The sequence below is a fragment of the Cottoperca gobio genome, chromosome 6, assembly GCF_900634415.1.
Source record: "Cottoperca gobio chromosome 6, fCotGob3.1, whole genome shotgun sequence".
NCBI classification, from domain to species: Eukaryota; Metazoa; Chordata; class Actinopteri; order Perciformes; family Bovichtidae; genus Cottoperca; species Cottoperca gobio.
The window spans coordinates 2,634,901-2,660,340 of NC_041360.1; the positions used below are offsets into that span (position 1 = coordinate 2,634,901).

General features: G+C 42.1%; 2 protein-coding genes across 8 annotated transcripts in view; both read left to right on the forward strand.

The window, feature by feature from the left end:
* The first annotated feature begins 257 nt into the window (after positions 1–257).
* On the forward strand, positions 258–14,573 carry ctcf (CCCTC-binding factor (zinc finger protein)). Of its 4 annotated transcripts, XM_029433152.1 has the most exons (18): positions 258–472; positions 3,068–3,224; positions 3,799–3,869; positions 5,286–5,466; positions 5,596–5,738; positions 5,912–6,031; positions 6,130–6,309; positions 7,124–7,333; positions 7,488–7,650; positions 8,056–8,226; positions 8,345–8,478; positions 8,696–8,816; positions 9,096–9,245; positions 9,338–9,498; positions 10,177–10,359; positions 10,454–10,586; positions 10,689–10,940; positions 11,636–14,573. In XM_029433152.1, exons 4-18 carry the CDS (start codon positions 5,298–5,300, stop codon positions 11,881–11,883), a joined length of 2,538 nt encoding a protein of 845 aa, XP_029289012.1. In that variant the 5' UTR covers positions 258–472; positions 3,068–3,224; positions 3,799–3,869; positions 5,286–5,297; the 3' UTR covers positions 11,884–14,573. The 4 variants fall into 4 exon arrangements, with proteins under 4 accessions (XP_029289012.1, XP_029289010.1, XP_029289011.1 ...); XM_029433150.1 differs by lacking the exon at positions 3,799–3,869; XM_029433151.1 differs by lacking the exons at positions 3,068–3,224; positions 3,799–3,869.
* A 1,331-nt stretch (positions 14,574–15,904) lies between these two features.
* Positions 15,905–25,440, forward strand: part of carmil2 (capping protein regulator and myosin 1 linker 2) — a 50,842-nt gene continuing 41,306 nt past the window's right edge. For all 4 annotated transcript variants that reach the window (XM_029433573.1, XM_029433575.1, XM_029433574.1 and 1 more), the window contains exons 1-10: positions 15,905–16,190; positions 18,756–18,859; positions 19,353–19,400; positions 19,894–19,953; positions 20,196–20,317; positions 21,276–21,373; positions 21,590–21,660; positions 21,789–21,862; positions 22,996–23,071; positions 23,794–23,882. In XM_029433573.1, the coding sequence (XP_029289433.1) occupies positions 16,160–16,190; positions 18,756–18,859; positions 19,353–19,400; positions 19,894–19,953; positions 20,196–20,317; positions 21,276–21,373; positions 21,590–21,660; positions 21,789–21,862; positions 22,996–23,071; positions 23,794–23,882 (773 nt within the window). In that variant the 5' untranslated portion in view covers positions 15,905–16,159. The remainder of the gene's footprint in view (positions 16,191–18,755; positions 18,860–19,352; positions 19,401–19,893; positions 19,954–20,195; positions 20,318–21,275; positions 21,374–21,589; positions 21,661–21,788; positions 21,863–22,995; positions 23,072–23,793; positions 23,883–25,440) is intronic.

The following is a 25,440-nucleotide window of genomic DNA, read 5'->3' on the forward strand; positions in this document are numbered from 1 at the left end:
ACACTCATGAGCACAGACTGATATATGTGACTTTATGCTAAAGTATCAACAGCAATTATACTGATTGTTAAATGTTTTTATTTTATTTGACAAGAAACTCGTTTTTTTAGAAAGTGTTTACTAGTTATGCTACTTTGCATCTAGAGGTTCCTTTCTTATAGTAACGTTCATGTCTCCGAGGGTCCTGAAAGAAGCCCCCTTCTGTGATAAATGGGCTTCAATGTATTCCAACGGGCGCCCCTCCTGGCCAATCAGGGTGTCTGCAGTAGCTTCGACACCACCCCCCAGCGGCCGCACAGGCGCACTGAGCTCCCAACTGCCATTTTGTGGCAGAGGCTACTCTGCTAAAGCGGGAGAGGGATTAAAACAAACTGCGAAGAAGCCTGCATTTCTTACCAGCCTGTTGAACTTTGTAGCACAGACTCTCTGCTTTCGGTCGAGTTAAACGGGAAGAGAAACGCACAAAAAAGAGGTAAAGTATCACTACTTTTCTGATAAGGGGGGAGTTTGCAGGATCTTTAATCGGCCTCTAGGTGTCACGATGGGGCTCTGGGTCCGGGCAGCTCGTCGGAGAGTGTTTGTCTCCCTCTATCGTTATTGAAAACCCCGTCAAAATACGTTTAAATAACCGAAGTTGAAATAAATGTATACACAACCCGCTGTATTATAGACGTATCTGTGAACATATCGTCGAGGATAACTTACGAATACTTCGACGATTTGGTTGGAGAGTTTAGGCCAAGGCGTCCATTTTCTCGCTTCTTTGTTTCCCGTCTTTACAGCCTTGACGACATGGAAACTGGCGGGTTTAAGTTATCGCCCATAGCTAACGTTAGCTTGTTTGCATAAATATAAGACGAGTGTACACAAACAAACATTCCTACATGCACAATGACACTACTAAGGGATTGCACACAGTCCATTATTATGCATTTGCCCGAACTGACATTACCTTTTAGCGTGTTACATAAGGTGAAAATAGATTTTGATTTCAAGAAATCCATGTAGCAACTAATGTTGGCCAACAGTTAACGTTAGGCCTTCCCCACCCGATGTCCTCTGTAACGTTTCGTCTGAAACTGTAGGACCGGAGTCCCAATATAACTACAGCAAACCTTTGTTTTAGTATTTCATTTAACTGAATTTGATGTTGTCGCATCTACTATTAACGTTACCGACATCCTGGTCGCGAAGTATACACACGGAGACTAACGTAAGGCTAGCGCGGAAAAGAGAATGACGAAGCATTCACAGCAAAACTGTGATCACAGCGGCCACCGAGTCAACAAGACCAGATAAACGATTTGTGGTCTCCCAAAAAGCAGCCATCTCCCGCTGTCGACTATTTAATTTCTCTTCTTTTTCCCGTCCATCTCCCTGTGGTCGGAATTGGCAGTTGTTGTTACACCCGTCGCCCGCTTGTCTCTTATTCTAAGCCCACCTAGAGCATCATAGCCACAGATATATATTATAGCAGAGAGCTCCCTCTACGATTCGGCTAGGAGAGCTACAAAAATACTGCTATATAAATGCTCTGTAAGGAGGCGAGCGCCGCCAGGCTGGGTGCTGGCTTGCCATGTCGTGGTACATTAGTTGTAATGTTGCCATGAGTTAAAGGATATATGAAGGCCTAAAGTTCTACCAGAGCCTCCCAGCTTCCACCATTTAGCTAAATAAAGACAATTAGACATGGAGACCTGCAAACAAACAGCTGTTAAGTATTGTCACAAACATGACTGCAGCTGCTCCACTTCTTGTCAGCAGTTTACATTTAACAAGTTATTTGTTTTTATTCCTCAGAGTTCATCACGTACTTTGTCGTTAATGTAAATTGCCACTTCATCCAAACATGAGTCATGTTGATATAAAGGCATATACTGGTAAATGATGCAGACAAGGTCGGAGGGTTCAATCAGTGTTTGACTAAATATTCGAATCGTTTTGCCCAAACACATACAGTCTTTAGATGTGGACAAAGACCAATTATTGGACATGGGAGAATGTGTGGCAATTCAGCATGGACCAAAGTCACCAGGGAAATTTCCTGTGGACTCTCGAGCCATAAGATTCAGAGCTTGTGAAATGTTCAAATCATTTATATTGTATTTAATCAGACAATCTCATTCAGATTTAGATTTCTTTTCCAAGAGCAACCAGAGAACAAGAAACATTCACAAGAACACAACTGGCAAAACAGAAACAACATAACTACACAATAGCAAGACTCTAGTTTGAGGACAGTTTGCTGTTCAAGGCCTGTGCTTATCTATAACATTTGCAAACCTAGGGGCAAAAAAGCTCTGCTTTTAAGATTCTTATATTATACAACAACTTTGAAAAACATCTTTTGTGAATTCCTGAGGACGGAGATCTAATTATTGTTATTTTAAGCCTGATACTGATGATGATATTTGGGAAGTTTAAAAATCTTCTAAGAAATGTGACCAAGTTACAGACTTAGAGGAACATTTTACACCTGGGAAATGAACATGACCATGCTCTCTCTAAATCAATTTCTTGTTACTTAGCGGCCAAAACATTGTCTCAGCCCTAGATTGGAACCTTCCACAATGTCATAATGTTTATTTAGAGTCTCACACTGTGTGGATTTGAAGTGACACATGCACACTCACACATTTAAGTTAAAACGTATGAATTTCAGCTGTTTAAAGCAGAAAGCATTCTTCAAAGTTTTAGTGCTGAGTGTCACAGTTTTCTTCTTTTGAAGTGATGTTCACAAAACTCCAGTGTTGACATAAGTTGTACAAATGTTTTTCCCAGTTTTGTCCCACATGTTTACAAAGTGTGATAAATATATACAACTCAGTCATGTCATGGAAGCACTCAATGGTAGAATGAATGTATCTGCCCATCACACTGTGATGATCCCCCTCCGCTCCTACAGGTTTACAGCCAGGTAGCTCCCTGAAGCCTCAGGTGAGCACAAGTGTCCTGAACAGAACAGCTAACACCGTCAGAGATGTGTAGCCTGTTGAAGTCACAATCTCTATTTGTGAGAGAAGAATATAAGTGCAGCTGTGTAACATTCCTCTCTTCCCTCCCTCAGGTTGTCAGGGACAGACAGGTAGCAGACTTTTGATTCAGCAAAGCTCAGGGCTGTCAGGCAGCAAAGCAAAAGGGAGATCAGCTGTATCACAATCCTGCAGGCTGCAGCCCAGTCTACAGAAATCATGAAAACAGTCAATTTATCCTTGCTATTCCAGGTAACACTAAAAGTGTTAAGTGCCAACAATTTTTCAGCATTGGATTGTAAGGTTTTCACAACACCAGAATGTTTTACTTCAATACAATAATAGTGTTTTAAAAAAGAATACTCAATACCAAGGAAGAAGGAAAAATAGGATAGTTTTGTTCTTTGTTCTTTTTTTTTATGAACAACCTACCCACAGTGCTGGTACATATCAACACATTTGTAATAATGTTAATAGTATGTCCATAATAAAACATTGACTATTTAATAACTTGCCATAACTGCATCAAGTTACAGGACCTTTTAATCTCTCAAACAAAGCTCAACATAAAAGTGCTCCAGGTTACTGGATAAATAAAATCCAACTTAAAATGAATTGCTTTACATTATATTAATCTAATATGTTTTATTTAATTTTTTAAACTACTATGGGTATAACATGTCTGTATAACAACACAGTTGTTCCTCAATGGCTTATTCTGGCCTTGTAGATGTTACAAATTGCAAGCTTAACGTCTTTTTCACTCACTCTGGGTGTGTGTGTGTGTGTGTTTTTTCAAACGTGTGCAAATTTGACGGGAAAAAAGTGAGAAAGACTGATCGGCTGGTCATTGCCGATCACCTGACAACCTGCCTGGTTTCAACTGAGGCATCTCAGGTTTGTTATTGCTTTTAGTAGTTAGCTTTTACTCTAGCTTGCTTCTTGAATAACAGGGACAGGTAGCTGGAGGGCTGCTGCTTGTGCCTCCAGTCTCATGGTGGGTTTGTTGCCATAACAGGTCGAGGTCCAGTTGATTTTCTTCCCCGTTGTTTCATCTGAGTAGCCTTAAGTTGAAAATCAGATCAATTAAGTACTAACAAATATATTAATTAACAGAGAATATGTCTTTTTAAACACGTGGTATCGGAAAAAATATTGAAATATTGATACTTTTGACAACCCAATGGATTGAAATATGAGAAATATGTCACCCTCAAACACACCTTTTGACTATTATTATTATTACTATTATTATTCATAGAGCATAGAGAACATATGCCATGTTTCCACTGCATGGTACGGCTCTACTCGACTCCCCCTTTCTTTGGTTTTCCATTAGGAAACGTTGTGGACATGGTACCTGGTACATGGTACTTTTTTTAGTACCACCTCAGCAGAGGTACCAAGCAAGCTGAGCAGATACTAAAAGGTGGAGTTAAAACACTGCAGACCACTGATTGGTCAGAGAGAATCGTCATAGGCGCGTCACAGGACATTCTACACAATCCAGGCATATTTAAGTGGCAAATTACCGTCAATAGCGACCTAATTTAAAAAAAAAAGAAATCTGTGAGCAAAACTACGGCTTACAATTGACACAGTGCAGATGTTCCTCTGTTTGGTTGCTGCTGAAAGGTTTCAGCCAGTCTCCCATTTACATGGTAGTTTTGAGCAGCATCGCTACGGCGAACATCTGATCACCCCGTGAGGCGGTGTTGTCTGCAGTGGAATACAAAATTCTGAAAAGTACCGGGTACCAAAAGTTATTTGAGAAACGCGTCGAGAGCAGAACTAAGCTCTGTTCGCCAATTCACTGCAGCTGGATTTAATATGTGAATTGAGCTTGTATTTGACGTATAACTTCTGTCTGTCACTCCCGACAAGTGTAATATCTTGGGGGTTTGGACTTTTGGTCGGAATAAATACAAATGCAACCATCTTTAGTAGGTAAACACACATGTGCACAAGCACACACATAAAGAAATGAAATCAGATTCCAGAGGAATGTTTTTCTACATACGGTCTGTAAGATTTGGTGAAAATTTGTATGCTTTGCCTCTGTACTTGGTATATTCGGGGATTTAAACCGCTCCCTAGCCAAGTCCCAACAGACTGAGCTACTGCCGCTCGTGGTTTTAAAATCAGTTTGCTTTTTTGTGTTTAGTTGCAGGCAAAATCTACATATTCTTCCATGGTTTAAGACTGAACAGCATTGTTATAAAGCAAACATGTTTCCAGTTGATGGCTATAAAAGCCTTCAGGTGATTTAATATACTGCTAGATAATGTTTGTTTCCACAATGTCATATTTCAGTTTCTACCCAGCATGGACGGAGGGCCGACAGATGGTGTAGGGGTGGTGGAGCTCCCCACCAAAGATTTCCCCTCCATCCAGGCCATTCACAGCCATGATGCCATGGTCGCTGACCTCCTCCAACAAGCTGCAGAGGCTGGGGGCGTGGTCGAGGGACAAGCAGGAGTCATCCTGGAACAAGGTTCTTACTAATTGGACATGAAATGGTCCCACAATCGATTTGTAAAATGAACACAGAGTAGTTGATTTCTTGCAAGTTTTTGTGGAGAATATGGTTCAATGTTTTATTCCTAGCAATGATATGTTTCAGGTCACGGGGAAGGAATAATGGTAGCCAGCCAGGCCCATCATCAGATGATGGAAGCTGGGGTGGGGATTGGCTTGGATGGAGCCGGGGTTGAAATGATGGTTATGGACTCACTGGATCCCACCCTGTTGCAGATGAAGACTGAGGTAAGCACACTGAGAGGGGCTTTGTGTTTGATGTGACATGATGGTTGCTAAGCAGCCCAATCAGGACACATGCTTGGAAAGTTTAATTTGTGATGCTGTCAGAGCAAGAACTGAGGAGACCCAACGTGCTTGTCAGAGTATGTTGCTTCGCCTAAAATGAAGTTGATTTGCAGGTGATGGATGCTGCAGTGGGAGGATTATCGGCGACCATGGGTGTCATTGGAGGGGTAGCAGGAGCTGCTCACCAAGCAACTGTAACAACAGTGGACCAGACTCAAATCATCACACTACAGGTAGCTGCTCTTTTGAATTTCACATAACATCCTCCAGTTATTTAATCTTTTGGGGGAGGTTGGACATGTGTGCTGACCTCAGGTCTCTCTGTTCTCAGGTGGTTAACATGGAGGAGCAGGCAGCTCTGGGTCTGGGGGAGCTCCAGCTGGTCCAGGTGCCCGTTTCTGCCACCACTGTGGAGGCCCTGCAGCAAGGCACCTTTTTAGACACTACTGCCATGCCAAAGGACGGCGACCCAGTCATCTGCCACACCCTGCCGCTGCCTGAGGGCTTTCAGGTGCACAAACCGACATACTCATTGGTTTTTAGGCCCCCGACAGAAATGAATTTCATTACATAACTTTGTTGACTTTTAATCAAAGGTTTGAGTCACCTTTACATAAAGTCTAGATCTAGAAACATTTTTGTAAGACTTCCAACATGGCCCAAGTCTGAATTGAATGCCGTCACATTCATGTAGAATTAAAGGTAGAACAGATTAATGCAAATAAATTAATAAAACCTGTGTTATAAACACACAACACTGACTTAAATTCCTGAGGAGATTCTAGCTCATGTTGGATCAATCTAAAATGATTGTATCTCTTGTTACACTGCCAGTTTTCCTGAAATGTTACATCTCCACTACAGTAGGTAATTATCTTACTCTGACTATAATTCCATAATACATGGAAATATACGGAGGATTCGAATCAACTTTTATTTGTCACACATGTACACAGCACACACAGAGACAAAGACTCGTCCTAATGCTAGGAGCAGTGGGCAGCTACTACACAGTGCCCGGGGAGCAGTGTGGGGGTCAGGTGCCTTGCTCAAGGGCACCTTGGCAGTGAACTGTCACCGCTCCAGGTACCAGTGCGCACTCCGTACTTGGTCCAACCGTCAACCCTTTGGTTCCCAAGTCAAGTCCCTACAGACTGAGCTACTGCCGCCCCATCATCTATACACCTATATCACTTATTTTAATCAGCCACTGGGGCACATCATTTCTCTTTTGCACTCGAGCATCTGCAGAAGAAAACTAGACACAATGACTTGTCTTTTTTAAGTGATCAATTGACTAAAGAATTAATGCATTTGCTGTGTAGGTGGTCAAGGTTGGAGCTAATGGGGAGGTGGAGACAGTGGAGCAGGAGGAGGGATTAGAAGCCCACACTGAACAGCAGGAAGATGAGGAAGTGGGACACCACTTGCTTGAAGGGGAGGATGAACGCATTCAGCCTACGAATGACGACTCAAACTGGGCTAAAGACCCGGACTATCAGCCCCCATGTGGATCTCTCAGGAAGACCAAGAAGGCAAGATAGTTGTGTGGTATTAACCTCTTTGTTACTGCGGTTTTAAGACCCTTCTCTGTAATTGAACTGGACTTGTACTACATGTTGACAGGTGAATCTTTGAATGTGATCAGCCTATGATGAGGTCTAATGACTTGTCTGGCTGTTTGTCCAGGGTAAAAAGAGTCGTCTGCGTTATGCTGAAGGAGATAAGGACATGGATGTCAGTGTCTATGACTTTGAAGAGGAACAGCAGGAGGGCCTTCTATCTGAGGTCAATGCTGAGAAAGTAGTGGGCAACATGAAACCACCCAAACCCACCAAGATCAAGAAGAAAGGTGAGACATGGCTGTTTGTGTTACTGAGGACATATTTTGAATGACACCATAGCATTGTATTCCATTTGTTTGTTTGGATCCCAATAGGCAGCTCTATCACAGCAGTTATTCTTCCTGGGATCCACTTCTGAATTTCATACACAGTGACAATATAAAGAAATACAATTCATAACTAATATCAATCACATATTAAAACGTATCTTTTTGTTGCTTTTACAAAATTCTGTTCAAATACTCAAATTGTAACTCATATAATCAGTTATTTAACTTTTTGTTTAGATTTTAGTTTTCATTTCTGCTTCAGGTTTGATGTTCTGCCTAACAGTGGCTAAGTGGCTATGGGATTGTGATACAAACTCTTTTGAATTGAATGTGAGGTCTGTGTATGTCATTGTTGTGTGTTAGGAGTAAAGAAGACGTTTCAGTGTGAGCTGTGCAGCTACACGTGCCCTCGGCGATCCAACCTGGACAGACACATGAAGAGTCACACAGACGAGAGACCTCACAAATGTCACCTGTGTGGAAGAGCCTTCAGGACGGTCACCCTGCTAAGAAACCATCTCAATACACACACAGGTATACACTACCACACATCTTCATAAAAACATTAGACTCCAATGAGACCAAAAAAGTAGTAGTAGCTCTCCAACACCGTGCAAGGGTAGCTGACGTGTCTTATTTGTCATTTATGCAGGAACTCGTCCTCACAAGTGCACAGACTGTGATATGGCTTTTGTGACTAGTGGAGAGTTGGTTCGCCATCGTCGCTACAAACACACGCATGAGAAACCCTTCAAATGCTCCATGTGTGACTATGCCAGTGTGGAGGTAATACGAGCTCTTGTCTGCTTTGTGTTTTTGAGGTTTTACAAAGTTCAATGTATTATATTTGCTACACTAATCTTCATCCGCTCATCTGGAGTGAAGAACAGTAAAGGACATGTTCACTGTTCTGTTGTAAAATGTGGTTTTCAAACAAGTTACTGGCAGATACATTTTGTGTTTAGTGTTCTGATATGTGACTGTTTGTGTGGATGTTGTGTAGGTGAGCAAACTAAAGCGTCACATCCGCTCCCACACCGGTGAGCGTCCGTTCCAGTGCAGTCTTTGCAGCTACGCCAGCAGAGACACATACAAGCTGAAGAGACACATGAGGACACACTCAGGTGAATGTGACACCTTAACTGCTTTTCTACATTTTTAAAGCAGTGGAGGAGGAATAGGTGGCTTATGTCAGATTTTTTATTTGGTTGTTTTTTGGGGGAAGCTTGTATAAATTGTATATTAATTGTTAACTGTTGAGTAAAGCAAATATTTTAGCTACTTGCATAATTTAAATGAGGCTAATTTTGTGACCTGCCTCTTATTATTTTGTATTTTACTGTTCTGTTAGATTATAAACATTAATGTGATCAAGGTTAAACCTGTGTACATTCTATTCTCAGGAGAGAAACCTTATGAGTGCTACATCTGCCACGCCCGATTCACCCAGAGTGGAACCATGAAGATGCATATTCTGCAGAAACACACAGAGAACGTGGCCAAATTCCACTGTCCACACTGTGACACTGTCATCGCACGCAAGAGTGACCTGGGTAACTTAGTGTAAACTTACCAGATTGACCAGATGTCATGTTGTTTCATCCCCCTTATGTGTTTTTCTTTTTTCATCGGTATGCATCTCCAGGCGTCCATCTTCGTAAGCAGCACTCATTCATTGAGACTGGAAAGAAGTGCCGCTACTGCGACGCCGTTTTCCACGAGCGCTACGCTCTGATCCAACATCAGAAGTCCCATAAGAACGAGAAGAGGTTCAAATGCGACATGTGTGACTACTGCTGCCGCCAGGTGTGTGCACATAAATGTCTTTGTGTAGTGATATGTAGGGTTGCCATACTCGGACCAAGTGAGGAGCAAATGACAAGTATTACCCCAAGCCAGTACCAATGAAATTATAAGACAGTTGGGAGCAACCTTTGCAGCCGAGTGGTTACAATGCATGCACATTAGCGCAACGTCCTGGGTTCAATTTTGGGACATTTGTTGCATGTGGTACCCCCTTCTCTCCATTTCCAGTCTCTGTCTGTCAGTACACTAGCAAATAAAAATGACAACAATTATCACAACAAAAAAAAATGAAATATGAAAATAATGACCTTTTTTATTGGTTATTAACAAGAATAAAAGCCTGCAGCTCTGTGAGTTAGAAAGTTTGACCTGCTCTGGGCGCTAGAGGAAAAGTCATGGATATTCAAGACATTAAGATTCCTCCTTTAGGGACCGTGATGGCCATCCAGCCAGTAGTTGTTGGACCAAACTGATGGTCAGACCCACCGACAGATCGCCATTACCATCCATAGGGCATTGCACTGCATTACTTTTGCTGTAAACATTTGGGTTTGACATCAACACATAGCCTTTCAATCACTTTGGTAAAGATTGATCTTTTTCTTATCATTCCATAAAAACAATCAGCCTCGTTCCAATGTGTAACTTTGTTTTTCAACTGTGTGCCGCTGGTTCCAGGAGCGCCACATGGTCATGCATCGTCGAACCCACACTGGAGAGAAACCATATGCCTGCAGCCAATGTGAGAAGACCTTCAGACAGAAGCAGCTCCTGGACATGCACTTCAAACGCTACCACGACCCCAACTTTGTACCCACCGCATTCGTCTGCCCCAAGTGTAGCAAGACCTTCACTCGCAGGGTAACAACACTCTTTCTACCTGTCTCGCACTCCAAGTGAACTCTTAATGAAGTTAGAAATAGTCAGCAGACTATCTAACAGTGTGTTCTTGTAGAACACCATGGCTCGCCACTCTGAGAACTGCAACGGTGAGGTGGATGATGCCGAGAATGGAGCTCCAACCCCAAAGAAAGGGAGGAGAGGAAGAAAGAGGAAGATGAGGAGCAGGAGAGATGAGGATGACAGCGGTGAGAATTTTACATTGTATGCAAGCGTGGGCATGATGCTGGGTTTGCACTCTTCTGATTAGTTTATCTCTCTGTCGTCTTTGTTGTATCTCTGTCATGCAGAGGAGGATAATGCTGAACTGGATGATGATGATGAGGACGAGGAGGATGGTGATGGTGAGGAAGAAGCATCACCGCTACAGGATGAGGAGGAGCCAGAAAGCATGGAACTGGACCAGGCCCCCGCCGCCATCCCAGTACCAGCTCCCGACGAGCCACCAGTCAAGAGGAAACGAGGCCGACCCCCAAAGAACGCCCCCAAGCCTCCAACTCCCTGCAAATCTGTCAGGGTGGCTGCCAAGGTGGCTGCTACTGGTGAGAACGCTAAAATCAGACCAGCTGATGTTGAGCATGTTCATGGAAAACGGGATGTATTTTGTCTATGGGGGGGGAGTGGTGTCATATAATGTTCAAGTTCTGTAAAAGCACATCCACTGTAGCTAATATCTGATCCTGATTCTATATTCAAACTGTTGGCTGGAAAAATCTAAGTGTTGCAGCTGAACGAGTGATTCAATAAACATGTCAGACGGGATGTTATTTAACTAAATCTTACATATTGTACTAAAAATATTGACAAAAGAAAGGTTGTCTGTAGTGACCTATAGGGTAACCTGCTTTCAGAAAGGTCGTTGTATTAAAGTTATTACATGTGCCAGTCCCTGTAAAACTATTACTACATTAATCCTATAATATACATCGTTTTGTTCAAATATAATTACAACTTCTCTTTGCAAACTCTGTAAACTCTGAGGTAAAGATTGTGATGTGATGTTGAGGTATGAACATTTTTAGTTTTAGCTGGTAAAGTCATGCATCATCTTAGGCATCAAATCAAATAACAGAATAAATCACAACTGAATTTTAAACAAGCGTGTCCTCAAACTCCACGGCAAAGAAATGATTAATTTACAGTGCAGGTGTTACCTGGCACAGGATTGAATGGCAACTTTTTAATTCTCATAACCCCTGAATGCAGCACTTAGGTTTGTCTTTGTTGTGTTTTGTAGCTGCTGCCATCATTCAGGTGGAGGATGAGAGTACTGGAGCAGTGGAGAACATCATAGTGAAGAAGGAAGATAGCGACCCCTCTGCAGTGACACCTCTGGAGCAGGGAGTGGCCCTGACCGTGGAGGGGCTGGGGCTAGACGGGGAAGGGGTTGAGACTGTTGAGCTGGCTGTGAATGAGGAAACAGCCGCTGCCGCCGCCAATGGTGATCTGACACCAGAGATGATCCTCAGCATGATGGACCGGTGAACTCGACACACTGCCACCCGTGTAACCGGACTATGAGTAAAACTGGCAAATACACATTAACATTTCCGCATCCTTGGCCTACGCCTCATGTACCATCTGTGTGAGCTTTTAATGGAAGCCATTTTGCCTTCATTGAAGTGGCTGCAAAACCAACCATGCACAAAGAAGGGAAGCCGCATGTAAATACTTACACACAGTAACTTCACATCCATGTACATCAACTGCACAGCTGATGTGTGTAGGTCTCACACACACCTGAGTCAACTCCCTCATCATATACAGATATCGTCCAAGCTAATGACAGACAGCTCTCTGCTCTTAAATGCTTATTTCAGTTTGAATGTCTTCTGAATGAATCATTGTGTATTTTCTACTTGTTTCTACCCAAAGCCACATCCTGTGTCAGCCTCTACCCACACGCTGCAGTTAATGTTCAGATCCCCTCTATGTTGCTCTGCCAAAAGGACACATTTGATCTACCTTCACTTTTCACTTTGATTTCCTGCTTGCTGTTCTTGCAACTATGCTGATTTTGAAAATACCAAGCCTTTATATGTGTATATATAGATATAAATGTAGTTTTTCCTAATGAAACTTAGTATATGGAACTTGAGATACCACTTGCTCTCAGTCATATGATCTGTATATTTTAAGTATGATTTTCCTCCTTGTTAACACACGGTCCATGTTTGGCTGTTTGGACATTGAGGCTTTTATAGAAGGAAGTTAAAAGAGGGATTCTTCTGTATTCATGAGCAAACGTGTGCACAGTTGGATCCATTCTAATGAACTGAAGTCAGTGATAACCGAGCTTGAACTTTCAGCTTTGTCAGCAGTCAACCTTGTTCAGCAGGAAACTTGCCCCTCAGTTCGCTCATGGATATTCTATACTTGATATGGCTGCTAATTTAGTTTCCCAGCATCAACATTGAGATGACGTATTTATTTTTGTCCTACCATTGGAAGATATGTTTTATTCATAGGTAATGTTCCTCCTCCTGTTCCACATTTTGAAGGAGGCAGTTTGACATCACGTAATGTGAAAGATCCCTGCCGGTTGGAAAAACGGATAATCCTGATTTAGTTGCAAAAGCGTTGTACTATAGTTGTGATCTTGAACATTCCAAATACTTCAGTTAACATGAAATTATAATCTATGCATTTGAATCATCTCACTTAAAGAAATGAGCCGTAACAAACTCAAGCGTTGTATTTCAAGATAATACCAGTCACTCTTTATTTTCATTTTCTAAAATGTATTCACTTCCCCGTAAATATCTTTCATGGATCAGTTATCAAAGACCAGCTTGTGAATCAATGTGTCACTCAAAACTTCTCCCCACAATAATCAATGATCACCAACTGGTGGTTTGCCTGTAAATACACATTTGAAAGCCTTTGCGTTTTGATTGATTGTGAACCTTCTTAATGTTTTTAAATGCCTGATTTGGAGATGCGTTGGTTAAAATGAACATTTACAATTTAATTTCTGTGGTAAACATGTTGGTGCCACACCTGGTGGTACTCCCTGTCCTGAGCCTGTAAAGGTGGGTTACCTCTCCATCATGCTTTCCTCCTACAGATGAGCCCCTCCTAACCAACCAAACTGAATTGATCTAATCTGAACCACTATCATTTTTCTGTGTGTATTCTGTTGCTCATAATCGTTTTGTGTCTGCTGTTTGCTGATACACAACTGTTTTCTGTTTTGCAATTTTCAGTTCGGGTCAATTTGTAGTTGCCACTGCGTTTCTCTGCGGTTGGTTCAGTGAAGCTTTGTCTTATTCTGTTCTCCTGAGTATCTGCTGAAACGCTTTGGCACTCACCTAAAAACTTATACTGAATACGTTCAACTAGTAAATTGCATGTAATAACAACAAAACAGCCTTCTTGTTCTTTTTTGACAGGTTTTATACTGTTTGCTGTACTATGTGACTTAATTAGGTAATCAAGAAGCCCCGGATGAAGGCCGTGTTAGCCTTGCAGTTGTTATCCATTTGCAGCTCATACTGAGGTACGTCCTCTCCAGGTCTGTTATCCCTGATTTGTATAAAAACACAGGTTGAAATCGCTTAAATGAAGGTTGGAACAAAAGGGATGGTCCAAATTTTATCAACTCGTATGATTTGAGTCGTCTGACGGTGTTAATCCTGAGACTTTTCTTGTGAGCTTGACCACAGGTTATGATGGTTGATATGTGGCCTTCCTTTTATTACAAGAAGACATGTTCTCATTACATGGAAGTATTTCCTCTGTAACGTAACATTGGTTAGAAGTCCAGTATTGCAAAAGCCAGCTGTAAAGAACCATGGACACAAAAAGAAAGTAAGAAAATCAATGTTTTGTAAGAATCTTTCAGAATCATCAATTGTGTGACTGTATTGCTGTGGTCTGAGATCTCATTCTGTAAAACAAGAACAAAATGTTCTGTTATCAACTTGTGGTGTTATTGTTCTGCAGGCGGACGGATGGATGTTTGACTGTTGTCAAAGCAACAACAGCATTGTTTTTTGTTTGCACATTGCTTGTTTGTTTGGGCAGAAATGAGAGAACGGTTTTAAGATGGTTTTAAACACATCCCTGTTTTAAGATCAAGAAAACAGAAGAAACCTTTGTCATGTCATTTTTGAAGATAAGACACTGTACAGCTGATAAATAAAATCATCCTAATGGGCCCATGGCTGAATGAATGCGTCTTTGTTTTAATTAGTTACAGAGTTGTGGGGCGGTGTTCAAGTATGTGCTGAAGGAGGTCTGAAAAAGCACAAAGCCTCTCATGATGGCAGTAGTGTGTACTCGGTGTACCACATGGTGCCTCTGATAGTATCTTGTAGGCTGCTCTTAGAACAGCCTGTAGTTAGAGTGCAGGGATGGAGGCCACTTCTGATCCTCAACATGAACTCGGAGTCTCCACAAGAAGTGCAGCTGTTGCAGTCTGCTACAGAGACCCTCAACACGTTCTAGGTCAGCGAGCTCTTGATAAAAACAAGAAATATTTGTGTGAGGACACCCACCATAATTACTGACCTGTGTGCAAACCAAGTGGTACCATCTGATAATAAGAGGGTGGACATGCAGTTCATCCAGCTTCCTAACTCCTCATTTTAAAAGTTAAACTGCAGGACATCAGATGCTGCCGGCTGCAGCTTAGTGTATATAAACTGGGGGCTTCAAGTTTCCACATCACATCTGTGTAAGCTGCACACTGGACCATGATTGGCTTCCAAACTAGTTCTATCATAAGATCCTGTAGGTACACGTGCGTGTTAAACTCAGATTCACAGACACGGTACAGGAAGAGAAATACATTTTCTAGTGATTTTTGAAATAAACTAATATGTAAAATACATTTCTGTCTGAGGCCATTCTGCAAAGTGAACATGTTTTCTCTTCATACTTCCCGACACCTCAAAGATAATACTTTTTTTATTTCAATATAATTTTGAAGAATTGTAGTACTCTTATCTGCCATGAAGGATTGATGTTGTACTTCACAACACTTCACTTGACTGACTGCAAGCAAAATGTGTTCTAAAGCACGTGCTGGTGCCCCCTGGTGGTCAGAGGTCCATTAAACAGCCTTCCACAGTATTGATGTCTTCAACCACTGTGATGCTCTTGTGTTTATATTGAGCAGTAATCTCATATGGCATTCAGTATTTTGACACGTCTTCAACGGTTGCAGCTCGACTACACTGAGCGGGGAGCTGCATGTTTCCTCACTGGTGTGTTTCTCAGTGTGGGAGGTTAGACGAGGCTCCTGACAGCTCAGTCTTCTCTACCTTCACGAATATAGTGACTCACAACATGGAACAGGATGTGTGTGTTCACGTTCATGAGCAAAAACTGTGCACAGTAAGCAAGAAAAGGTGACGTGTGCATGCATGGGTGGAAAAGAGAAAGTAGGTTATCAGTGCATCTGTGTGTGTGTGTGTGTGTGTGTGTGTGTGTGTGTGTGTGTGTGTTACTGCCTTGAACTAACACCTTCCTCCTCCGGTCTCCACTCTTCAGCCAGCCTTCACTGGATGATTACAGTTTTATGGTTTTATTCAGATAGGATTGATCTTTTGTTTTTACATCTGGACACGTGGCTTGTTAACTACACATGTTTCCATCCATTATTTCTTCCATTTGTGTTGATGATGTATTGTAGACTATCAGCCTGAGCAGTTTACAGTCGGGATAGTTCACTTATGTTGGAATTGGGACTCGATGATCACATTTTGACATTCTTTTCATCAAATTCATTCAATACCATCGTTTTATTGAAGTCTACATGATGGACTCCATCTCTCAGAACCTGCAAGGTAAGATGAGCCAACTTCACAGCAACATCATTGCTTTTTGTCTTAGCGACAGTTTGAAGATATGCAGGAAAGTAACCAATACATTGTTTTACCCCATGTACAACGAATGAGATATTTACACACAGTTCCCAGTGTACTTCTAACTGTTTCAGGGAGGAGTTGATTCAACTTCAAGGTTTAATTTGTGATGCTGTTGTTTTTTTGTTGTCTTGTGTTATACTTAATATTACTGCAAACATTATTTAATATGATTTATTATTACAAATATAAACATACCGTAATTACTAGGGTATGCTTAATATGAAAAGAATATTTGTTTTGTGATTTATCGTCTAAAACCTGCAACAATGCTGATATGTAAGATCATATGATAAATAGAACGGACACATTTAATGACAAAAACATAAATAAGTAAATCATTCATGCGGCATCGTATGTGTCGTATCGTGTGGCTTCCCAAACAGAGTTTAGCTTATGTTTGCAGTTGCAAAGGTCAAATGTTAAAGGTTAGCACTAACAGCTGTGTTTCCATTGTAACAGTCAGTCACCAGTCAACAGGCACCAACTGACAAAAAGAAGGAAACGTGACACATTCTGTGATTTGTTAATAAAGTCTGAACAGACCACATGGTTTTAGTTTTTTATGTTATTGCTTTAATCCTGATATCTTTTACTAAAACGTCCCGAAGACTTTATAAAGAACAGCGTGAGCAAAGTGTTTGACCTTCAGGGTTGAGCTGCACAGTATGAACATATCTGTGAAGCTCCATACTGAACATAGCCAACAGTAATGTCTCCATTTCCTGCTGGAGAACATGTTTTGGGATTTCGCTCATACAGAATTTAATTGTGAGTGTTTCATAAATTTAAAATCATTGGTTAAATTGAATTTGAAGCATTAAAGGCGAAACACAATTGAATGAAAATGTTGATGATGCTTATCTGTTCTCAGTGGTCTGACACCTCCGAAGAGGCCCGTGCCTCTCACACAGGTTGTTACAAGTGAACAGTTTAAATGTGTTTTCTAAACCACAAAAGATGGAGATGGTCAAATGTGACAATTTATAACTGATAGTCTTGGGTGTGTTTTCTTTCCGCTCTCATTTACATTAAATGTGTCTTCTTCGGCTTGTCGTGCTGACTACAGAAACCAGATCCAGGATTAAAAAACTAAAAACTAAAAAATATGGATTTTCCATTCCTCACAAAATAGGCTAAAGACCCTGTCACACACATCCGTATGACAGAAACGTATGATATGCCGGCGCATACGGAAATTTGTCAGAGTCCAAATACGTCCAACTTTTCATCGGATCGGAAAAGTGAACGTATACAGATACGCATGTCTAACCTGTTGATAGAGTATCACTTACTTATACAAAATGTATCAGACGAATACTCAACAAATGCATAACGTATACAAAAATATGGCGTATACAAAATATCGGCAACACGCTGGTTTACGTAGATATAAGGTAAGGTACAAGTAGTATTCGTTAAGAGCTCACTGTGTTACGCTGGGGTGCTTTGTTGAACGCTGATGTTTTGAGCATGTTCAAAATTACCGGACGTACCCGACATGTGCTTCATAAGATATGCAGACGTTACGTTAGACATACGTGAATACCTACGTGAATACCTACGTAAACACGTTAGAGGTTGGTTAGATATAGGCTACGTCGGGAGTGGATAACCTATTCCTACCCTATGTTAAATTTATGCCTGATGACGGAGTAACTTATTAAACGTGTTTCTACAGTACAGCTAGCGTTCAGCTAATGTTTTGGGAGCTTATTGGGGTTTGAATATAGTATATAGGGTCCCTGTGAGTAGCTCATCCTCACTTCTTCACAGCAAGTCTTGATGAATACATCAACCCATCATCAACCCATCATCAGAGAGCATGGAGGATGCTGAGAGAATGTATTGCTGATATTTCGTATGCGCCGGCATACGTTTCTGTCATACGGATATGTGTGACAAGGGCCTTAACATAGACTTGAACAGCAATAAATGAACATAATTAGTTCAAGGGAAAGTGTTTGTATCATTGACTCCTCTCTCCCAGCTGTCAGCAGGTTATACTCTGGCAGAGCCTGCTTTTAAAACACCGGATTGAATTGGATTCAATTTGACCTATTATTTAATCAACATAGCATTAGAATAGCATGCATTTACTTTGCCTCCATTAGTCTCGACTAATTAAAACAATCGCACTGAAATGAACTGATTTCCCCCCAAAATGGTTGTGATAACTGTTGAATTGACTGAGCCTTTGAGAGGAGAAAAGTACACACCTGGCTATATCTACCAATCCACCTATCCCTGGTGTTCCCAATCAGAAATCAACAGCTGACATTATTGGTCCCTTCAGAGGTCCTCTTACATACACACATAGCTACATGATAAAAGCTTCAAGAGTAGAACTTAGCATTAATAACATAAAGTGCTCAATGTGACACAAACACTTGAATCATCTCAAAGAGTAGTCTTATGCAGGCCTTCCATCGAACCTCGTCACTGCATGTGTCATAACAATGCTGTCGTGTGTGTGTGTGTGTGTAGATGAGATCTCCGAGCTGCTGAAGCCTCACAGAGTCTGTCTGGTGGTCCCTGTCCTTCTCAACGTCTCCAGTCAGCCATGTGGGAGGTCGGCCAACAGGTTTGTGGTGAGTGATGGACAATACAGACGTTCTATCTAATATTAAGTTAGTTGTGCTTACTGTTCTGTATATGTAAACAAGATAGATGTAATACCTTTGGATCAGATGAGCAGAAATCAGATCAATATAGGTGCATGTGAAGGATTAGTGTGCACTATTGTATATGATGTCTGTGTTCATCATTGTGTGCACCTGCCCTTGAAACCCTCCAAGCTTCATTGTTCACCGTGTGTCACTTAGTTTGTGGCATTATGTTTAATTCTGGCCAGGAATATGCATATCTAAAGTGCAATATGAACTGAAATGACTTTTGGTGACACCTACACGATCACCTGTTCTTACTTGGTGAGAGGCCCTGTGTAAGATGTGAAACTAAAACACAATAACCCTGGTACAATACTGTACATCGAACACAGCATGCAACAACCATGTTGTTCCTGCGGGGGGAGCTGTGGGTGAGTCAGCTACATCTCTAACGCCTCTCCTTCTTGTGTCTTAGGTACTGAGTCTATGGAGAGGTTACCTGCTTATGAACAAGCCTGTCAGGGTAAATCACAAGTTATAACATACATTTTACACTACACCAACACTCATTAGCACATTTTATAATAACACTTTATTTTTCTCACTGGTTTTCACCCGTACACTGCTCATTCTGACCCCTCCATGTGTCACAAGGTGGGATTGCAAGATTGGGTTAGGGTGGTGTTGCAGAAGAGCGGCAAAACTTTTTTTTCTATTGTTTGCTTTTACATGAAATAGTTTTACATCTGCATGCCACAAACAATTACTCAAATGCCACAAATTAAGGAGCTGAAAGGGAAATGCTCTCAACGTAAAGACATTTGAAAGCTGTGATGAGGGGTTTGGTAAGCAGACAGATTTGAATAATTTTAATAATTGTATTCCAGGCAGATAGTTTTTCTTTCTGTTTATTCATCTGTCATCGCCCCAATGCAATTGTGTGTGTGTGTGTGTGTGTGTGTGTGTGTGTGTGTGTGTGTGTGTGTGTGTGTGTGTGTGTGTGTGTGTGTGTGCAGATGGAGAGCACTTTCAGCTACTTGGAGATTTGCTCTATCAACATTCACAGTCTCACACAGGTACAGGTCATTTATTTTTCAAATCCAAACTATACTTGTTTATAATAAGTTATTTTCCATTCCATTTGTTCATCGTGTCTTTGATGCCATTTAAAACACAAAAAGTTAATAGGAGAGCATTTTGAAAAATTGTGATGTTAAATATTTTAAATTCTTTAGATGAAAAGTTAAAAAATAGACCATGGCCTGTATGTGTTTCTGTTTGTCAATGTTACATGTATGATATAATGCGTGTGTTGCAGATTGTGTTGGAGACAGACAGGCAGACTTTGTCTTTCAGTGTTCTGAATGTCAAGGATCTTGAGGCCATAGTCAGTCACATGACTGCCTCACTGAAGAGGATCTTCCCTGATTCATCTCCAGGGTGGGTCTCCCTCCTTAACCTGCCTTATGTCTCAATGCACACCATTGGCAGATAACAAGACTAGCTCATATTCTACATGCACAGTTTGAATTTCAGTCTTTACATACTATATTCCTCTTTGAGTCTTTATGCAGATGCTGAAAAAATATTAAGACTATCAGCAACTTTACAGTAGCATACAGACAGGTGACAAATACAGTAAGACCATTGCATGCAGTGTGTTAGTAAAGTAGTTTCACCTTGAGCCTCCAGAACAGCTCCAGTGCTCCTTGTCAGAGATTCTCCAACTGTGAGGAAGTCTACTGGAGGGATGAACATGTTCCCTCATGATGGTGGAGGAGCGCTGTCTAACACGTCGCTCCTCATCTCACATAGGTGTTCAGCTGAGATCTGGAGACTGTGAAGGTCATAGCAGGATCATCCTCATCAGAGCAGCTGCATGTTTCTACACTCATATGTTCAGGCTTTTGCTTTAGGCTGTCAATGGTCTGTATCAAAACAGGTCGATTGCCATGAAATTCATTCGGCACATTCATGCTCACATTGACATGAAACTACCTCTAGCACCAGCCACAGGGCAAATGTTATTGTGGCATGGCTTTGTGGTTTTATGGACGCTGATGACACACACGATAAATCCTGATGACTTGTGATCCTGCTTTTTTGTTGATGGTTTTAATAAAAATATCTCTAACTATGGGACGGATTGTCCTGAAAGTTGGTTCACATATTCATGCCCTCCGGTTGACTTGTATTAACTTTTGACGTTTGATTTGTCATGTAGCGGAATCGCCAGCTCAAAGTATTTGTTTATGAACAAACACCTGCTAATGATATTGTGTTTAAGTGTTTAGTGCTAATTATTTAATGTTAGCATGCTAATATGCTATGCTAAAATGGTGAACATAGTAATCATTATACCTTCTAAACATAACATTTATTGTCCTCTAATCTTCAGAAAGCTGTTAAAGACGATTCCTCCAGATCTGCAGCAGAGACTCCTCACATTGACTAATATGATAGAAGAGCAGCTGAACAGCCGGCCTGCCTCCTGTGGTGTGTGCCCTTTACAGTATATATGATCACTCATCACACTCTGAAGTGCTGAAGGTGACTGTGTCTGTTCAGCTACACCTGGTATTAACACACAGTGATTTGAAGATTAACTATCTAGTTGAAGTGTTGGATAAGTAAACTGCAGATTAGTACATGATCATTGATAGAGGAAGTGCATGTATTTGCAGATAGATATCGTTTGTATGTGTTCCTCAGGAGGATTCTCTGACACCTATGCTGCTCTGTGTGATTTCAACAAGATGCCATTTAGAGAGGAGATTCAGTGGGTGAGTCACAACTGGACTGCAACACAACATACTTTATAAGGCCCTGTTTTGACCTAAACTACTGAAGTGACACTCACTTTATAGCCACTTGACAATAAGCTAATGTTAGCATTGCTAACTGTTGGCAGGATGTTGACAACATCTACTACATCAACAACTGGAGAGAGTTCAACCTGCAGGACTTCAGCCACTTAGACAGCAGGTGAGATACAGTGCAGTGTTGTTTCAAACCATCTGAACTCACCTCTGTTCCATACAGTTTACTCTCTTCCTCTCCTCTCCCTCCCCTCTCATCTCCGCTATTACAGCCGGCCTCGCGTCCTCTCCCGTCGCCTCCCCATCCCTCTCCCCCCATCCTCTCCGCCCCCTCTCCTCTCCTCTCTCTCCTCACCCGCAGAGCGCGCCGCTCCAGGCAGCGCAGCGTGGACCGAGCCCCCCTCGAGCTCACGCCTCCGCGGCCGCTCGGCTCCTCCGCTCCTCTCCAGCCCGAACGTCCAAGCTCTCTGACTCTCCTCTCTCCTCTGCCTCCCAGGCCTTCTCCCTGCCTCCGAACGAGAAGCCACCTCTTCCCCGAAGCCGCTCGCGAGAAGCTCGAAACTCGCGAAAAGCCGCCCGAGCGCCCCACGAAAAGAGGCGAGCAGCGCTCGCAGGAAGAGAGAACGCCGCGGAAGCTCGCAAGGCCGGAGAGAGCGGCGAGCGACTCGTCCTCTCAGAGAAGAAGAAGAGAAGAGAAGAAAAGAGAGGAGAGCAGAGAGAGGAAGAGAAGAGGAAAAGAGAAGGAAGAGAAAGAGAGAAGAGAAGAGGAGGAAGAGGAAAGAAACAGAGAGCGAGAAGAGAGAGGAAGAGGAAGAAAAGAGCGAAGAGAAGAGAGAGAGGAAGCAGAGAGCAGAGAAGAGAGAGATGAAGAGAAGCACAGAGAGAGAGAAAGAGAGAGAAGAGCAGAGGAAGAAAAGAGGCAGAGAAGAGAAGAGAAGAGAAGAGAAGAAAGAGAGAAGAGGAAGAGAGAGGAAGAGAGAGGAGAGAGAGAAGAGAAGAGAGAAAAGGAGAGAAGAGAAGAGAAGAGAAGAGAGAGAGCAGGAGAAGAGAAGAGAGAGAAGGAAAAGAGAGCGCAGAGAATGAGAGAAAGCGAGAGAGAGCAGAGCAGAAGGGAGAAAGAAGAGAGAAGCGAGGAAAGGAGAGAATAGCGAAAAGAACTATCGCCCTCTCTCTCTCCTCTCCCCTCTCCTCTCTCTACCTCTCCTCTCCTCTCCTCTCCTCTCCTTGCCTCTCCTCTCCTCTCCTCTCCTCTCCTCTCCTCTCCTCTCTCCCCTCCACTCCTCTCTCTCTTCCTCTCAGGGACTTGGCCTTAGCAGTAGCAGCTCTGTCTTTCAACCAGTGGTTTACCAAGATCCGCTGCAAAGAACTCAAATTGGTAACTCTCTCATTGTTCGTGTTTGCCAATTCCACAATACCATTTACATAATGAAAAATGTTTCCACACTGAGAGAGAATTATACCAAAAGGTGACACAGTGTGAAAACTGGCACATATTGAAGCAATTTCCTCCTCTCCATTCTGGCTATTAAGTAATACCTTCCTAGACCAAATACACTGTAAGAGATGGGGGACAAAATCCACGGTCCTTGTCCTGTTTTTAAGTTGAGCTGAAGCTAAAATGATGCTTTAACAGTGTGAGTTAGACGAATCATTGAGGTATCTTCCAAAGTTGCAGTCTTTAGTACCAAATTCCCTATTTGTGTTTTCCCAGCTGAGGAATAGTGACATAAGGAGGTAGAGAGTATTGATAAATATATAAAAAGATATATTTTAAAATATCTGAACCTATCCTTTAAAGTTAGACAAGGAACACAACATCAGGGCAAATTAGTGCCATTACTCTTTGCTCTGCTGGAAGTATCTAAAACAGAAAGAGACCCGGCCAGTCCCGGGAACACGAGGAGTTCATCCCACCAGGAGCCTGCATAGGTCTCCTGTAGTTCCTGGATTCATGGATATTGTGAATCTATCTGAGATGTGTCGCCACAATTCTCTACACTGAACTGTTTCCACCGTGGAACTGTGAAAATGAAATGTGGTAATACCACACTGGAAAGTTGTTTTGGACTTCCTCCCTCCCTGTCTTTGTCCCTTCAGTCAGTGGACATCCAGCAGCAGCTGACGTTCCTGCTGTCTAGATCTCCTGGTCTGGAGGAGCTCTCACTGGAGGCCAGTGGACTCAAACTGTGAGTTTGTATGTTTGTGTGTGTGTGTGTGTGTGTGTGTGTGTGTGTGTGTGTGTGTGTGTGTGTGTGTGTGTGTGTGTTTGTGTGTGTGTGTGTGTGTGTGTGTGTGTGTGTGTGTGTGTGTGTGTGTGTGTGTGTGTGTGTGTGTGTGTGTGTGTGTGTGTGAGACACTTGTAAAGGAGCTGTCACGGCTGGTAACACAGGGCAACGGGGACTCGATTCGGTACTCGATACCTTTAAGGTTTCATCTAAACTAGCCCAGTGCCAAGCAGTAAAGAGTCAAACAATACTTGTATTCAATACTTTTTGTACCCAGATCTAGCAGAAAATGACTGTTTGTATGGTTTGGGAATGTCAGGTATCTGCAGGGCTGGTGAGAGTGGGAACAGGGAGACAAGCTGTGTCAGGTGCATTTGAACAAATGCTCAACTTTCTGGATGAGAAAGACAATTCACCCATAACCACATGATGAGCAGGTGGCACCTTGCATGGCAGCCTCTGCCATCAGTGTGTGAATGTGTGGGTGAATGTATGTGTGTGTGTGTGAATGTGTGTGTGTGTGAATGGATACATGTTGGCCTGTGTTGTAAAGCGCTTTAAAAGGTCGGTAGACTAGAGAAGCGCTACATAAATGCAATCCGTTTACCATTTACTTTCCACTTCTTTAGAGATGCTGCTCAGTGACCCACAGTCAGTGTTGCCAACTTGGCGACTTTCTCGCTAAATTTTGCAACTTTCCAAATCCTCATGCCAACTTTTTTTGTCAATAGCTTCTAGCGACAAATCTTTTTATTTTGAGAAGTGATGGCCTATTATTTCAATGGCAAAAAAAACTAAACAAAAAACAAGAATCAACAGAAGAAAGTTCCTTTTCAGTTCTAAACATATTTAGGGTGTTTTTTTACACACTTTTTGTCTCTCCCACGACGTTAGTCCTCTCTCCTACATACGTCCATTACAATTACATGCAAATTGACGATTATGCATATTAGACGATGACGTCATTTAGCGACTTCTAGCTACTTTCCTTACTGAGCAGTTGGCAACACTGCCAGGTAAGTCTGGCTGTTTGAATGTGTGCATCCATTTAAAGTGGATTGCCTTGGATATAGATTTAAAGTTGTATGGACAAATCTTAAATTCAGTAAATGTTAGAAGGAGGCTTTTAACAGGCTGACCTTGGCTGCAGGACTGAGGCCCACTTTTTTTGGCAGCGCAACGACCAGTGCAAGCAGTACTGCGACACTGTTTCCCTGTGTTTCCCTGACCTTTAAATTCTCTTCGCCCGTCTGCGTGGTGTTTTGGTGCCCAGCGCAGAGTGCACAGTTGGGAGGTTCATTCAAATGAGGCAACACAAAGGCAGTTGTTGGTATTTTGGTGGAAAATGTGTCTTTGCTGAACTGAGAATAAACATCTGAGAACCACTCATTTTATTAACGACAACAAACTAAATACTTGAAGTTAATGTGCAGCATCAACGCAATAATAATTGAAGCATAATTATATTAATTATACACTTTCCAGCCAGTTGATGTGTTCAAATCAGCATCGAAAAACA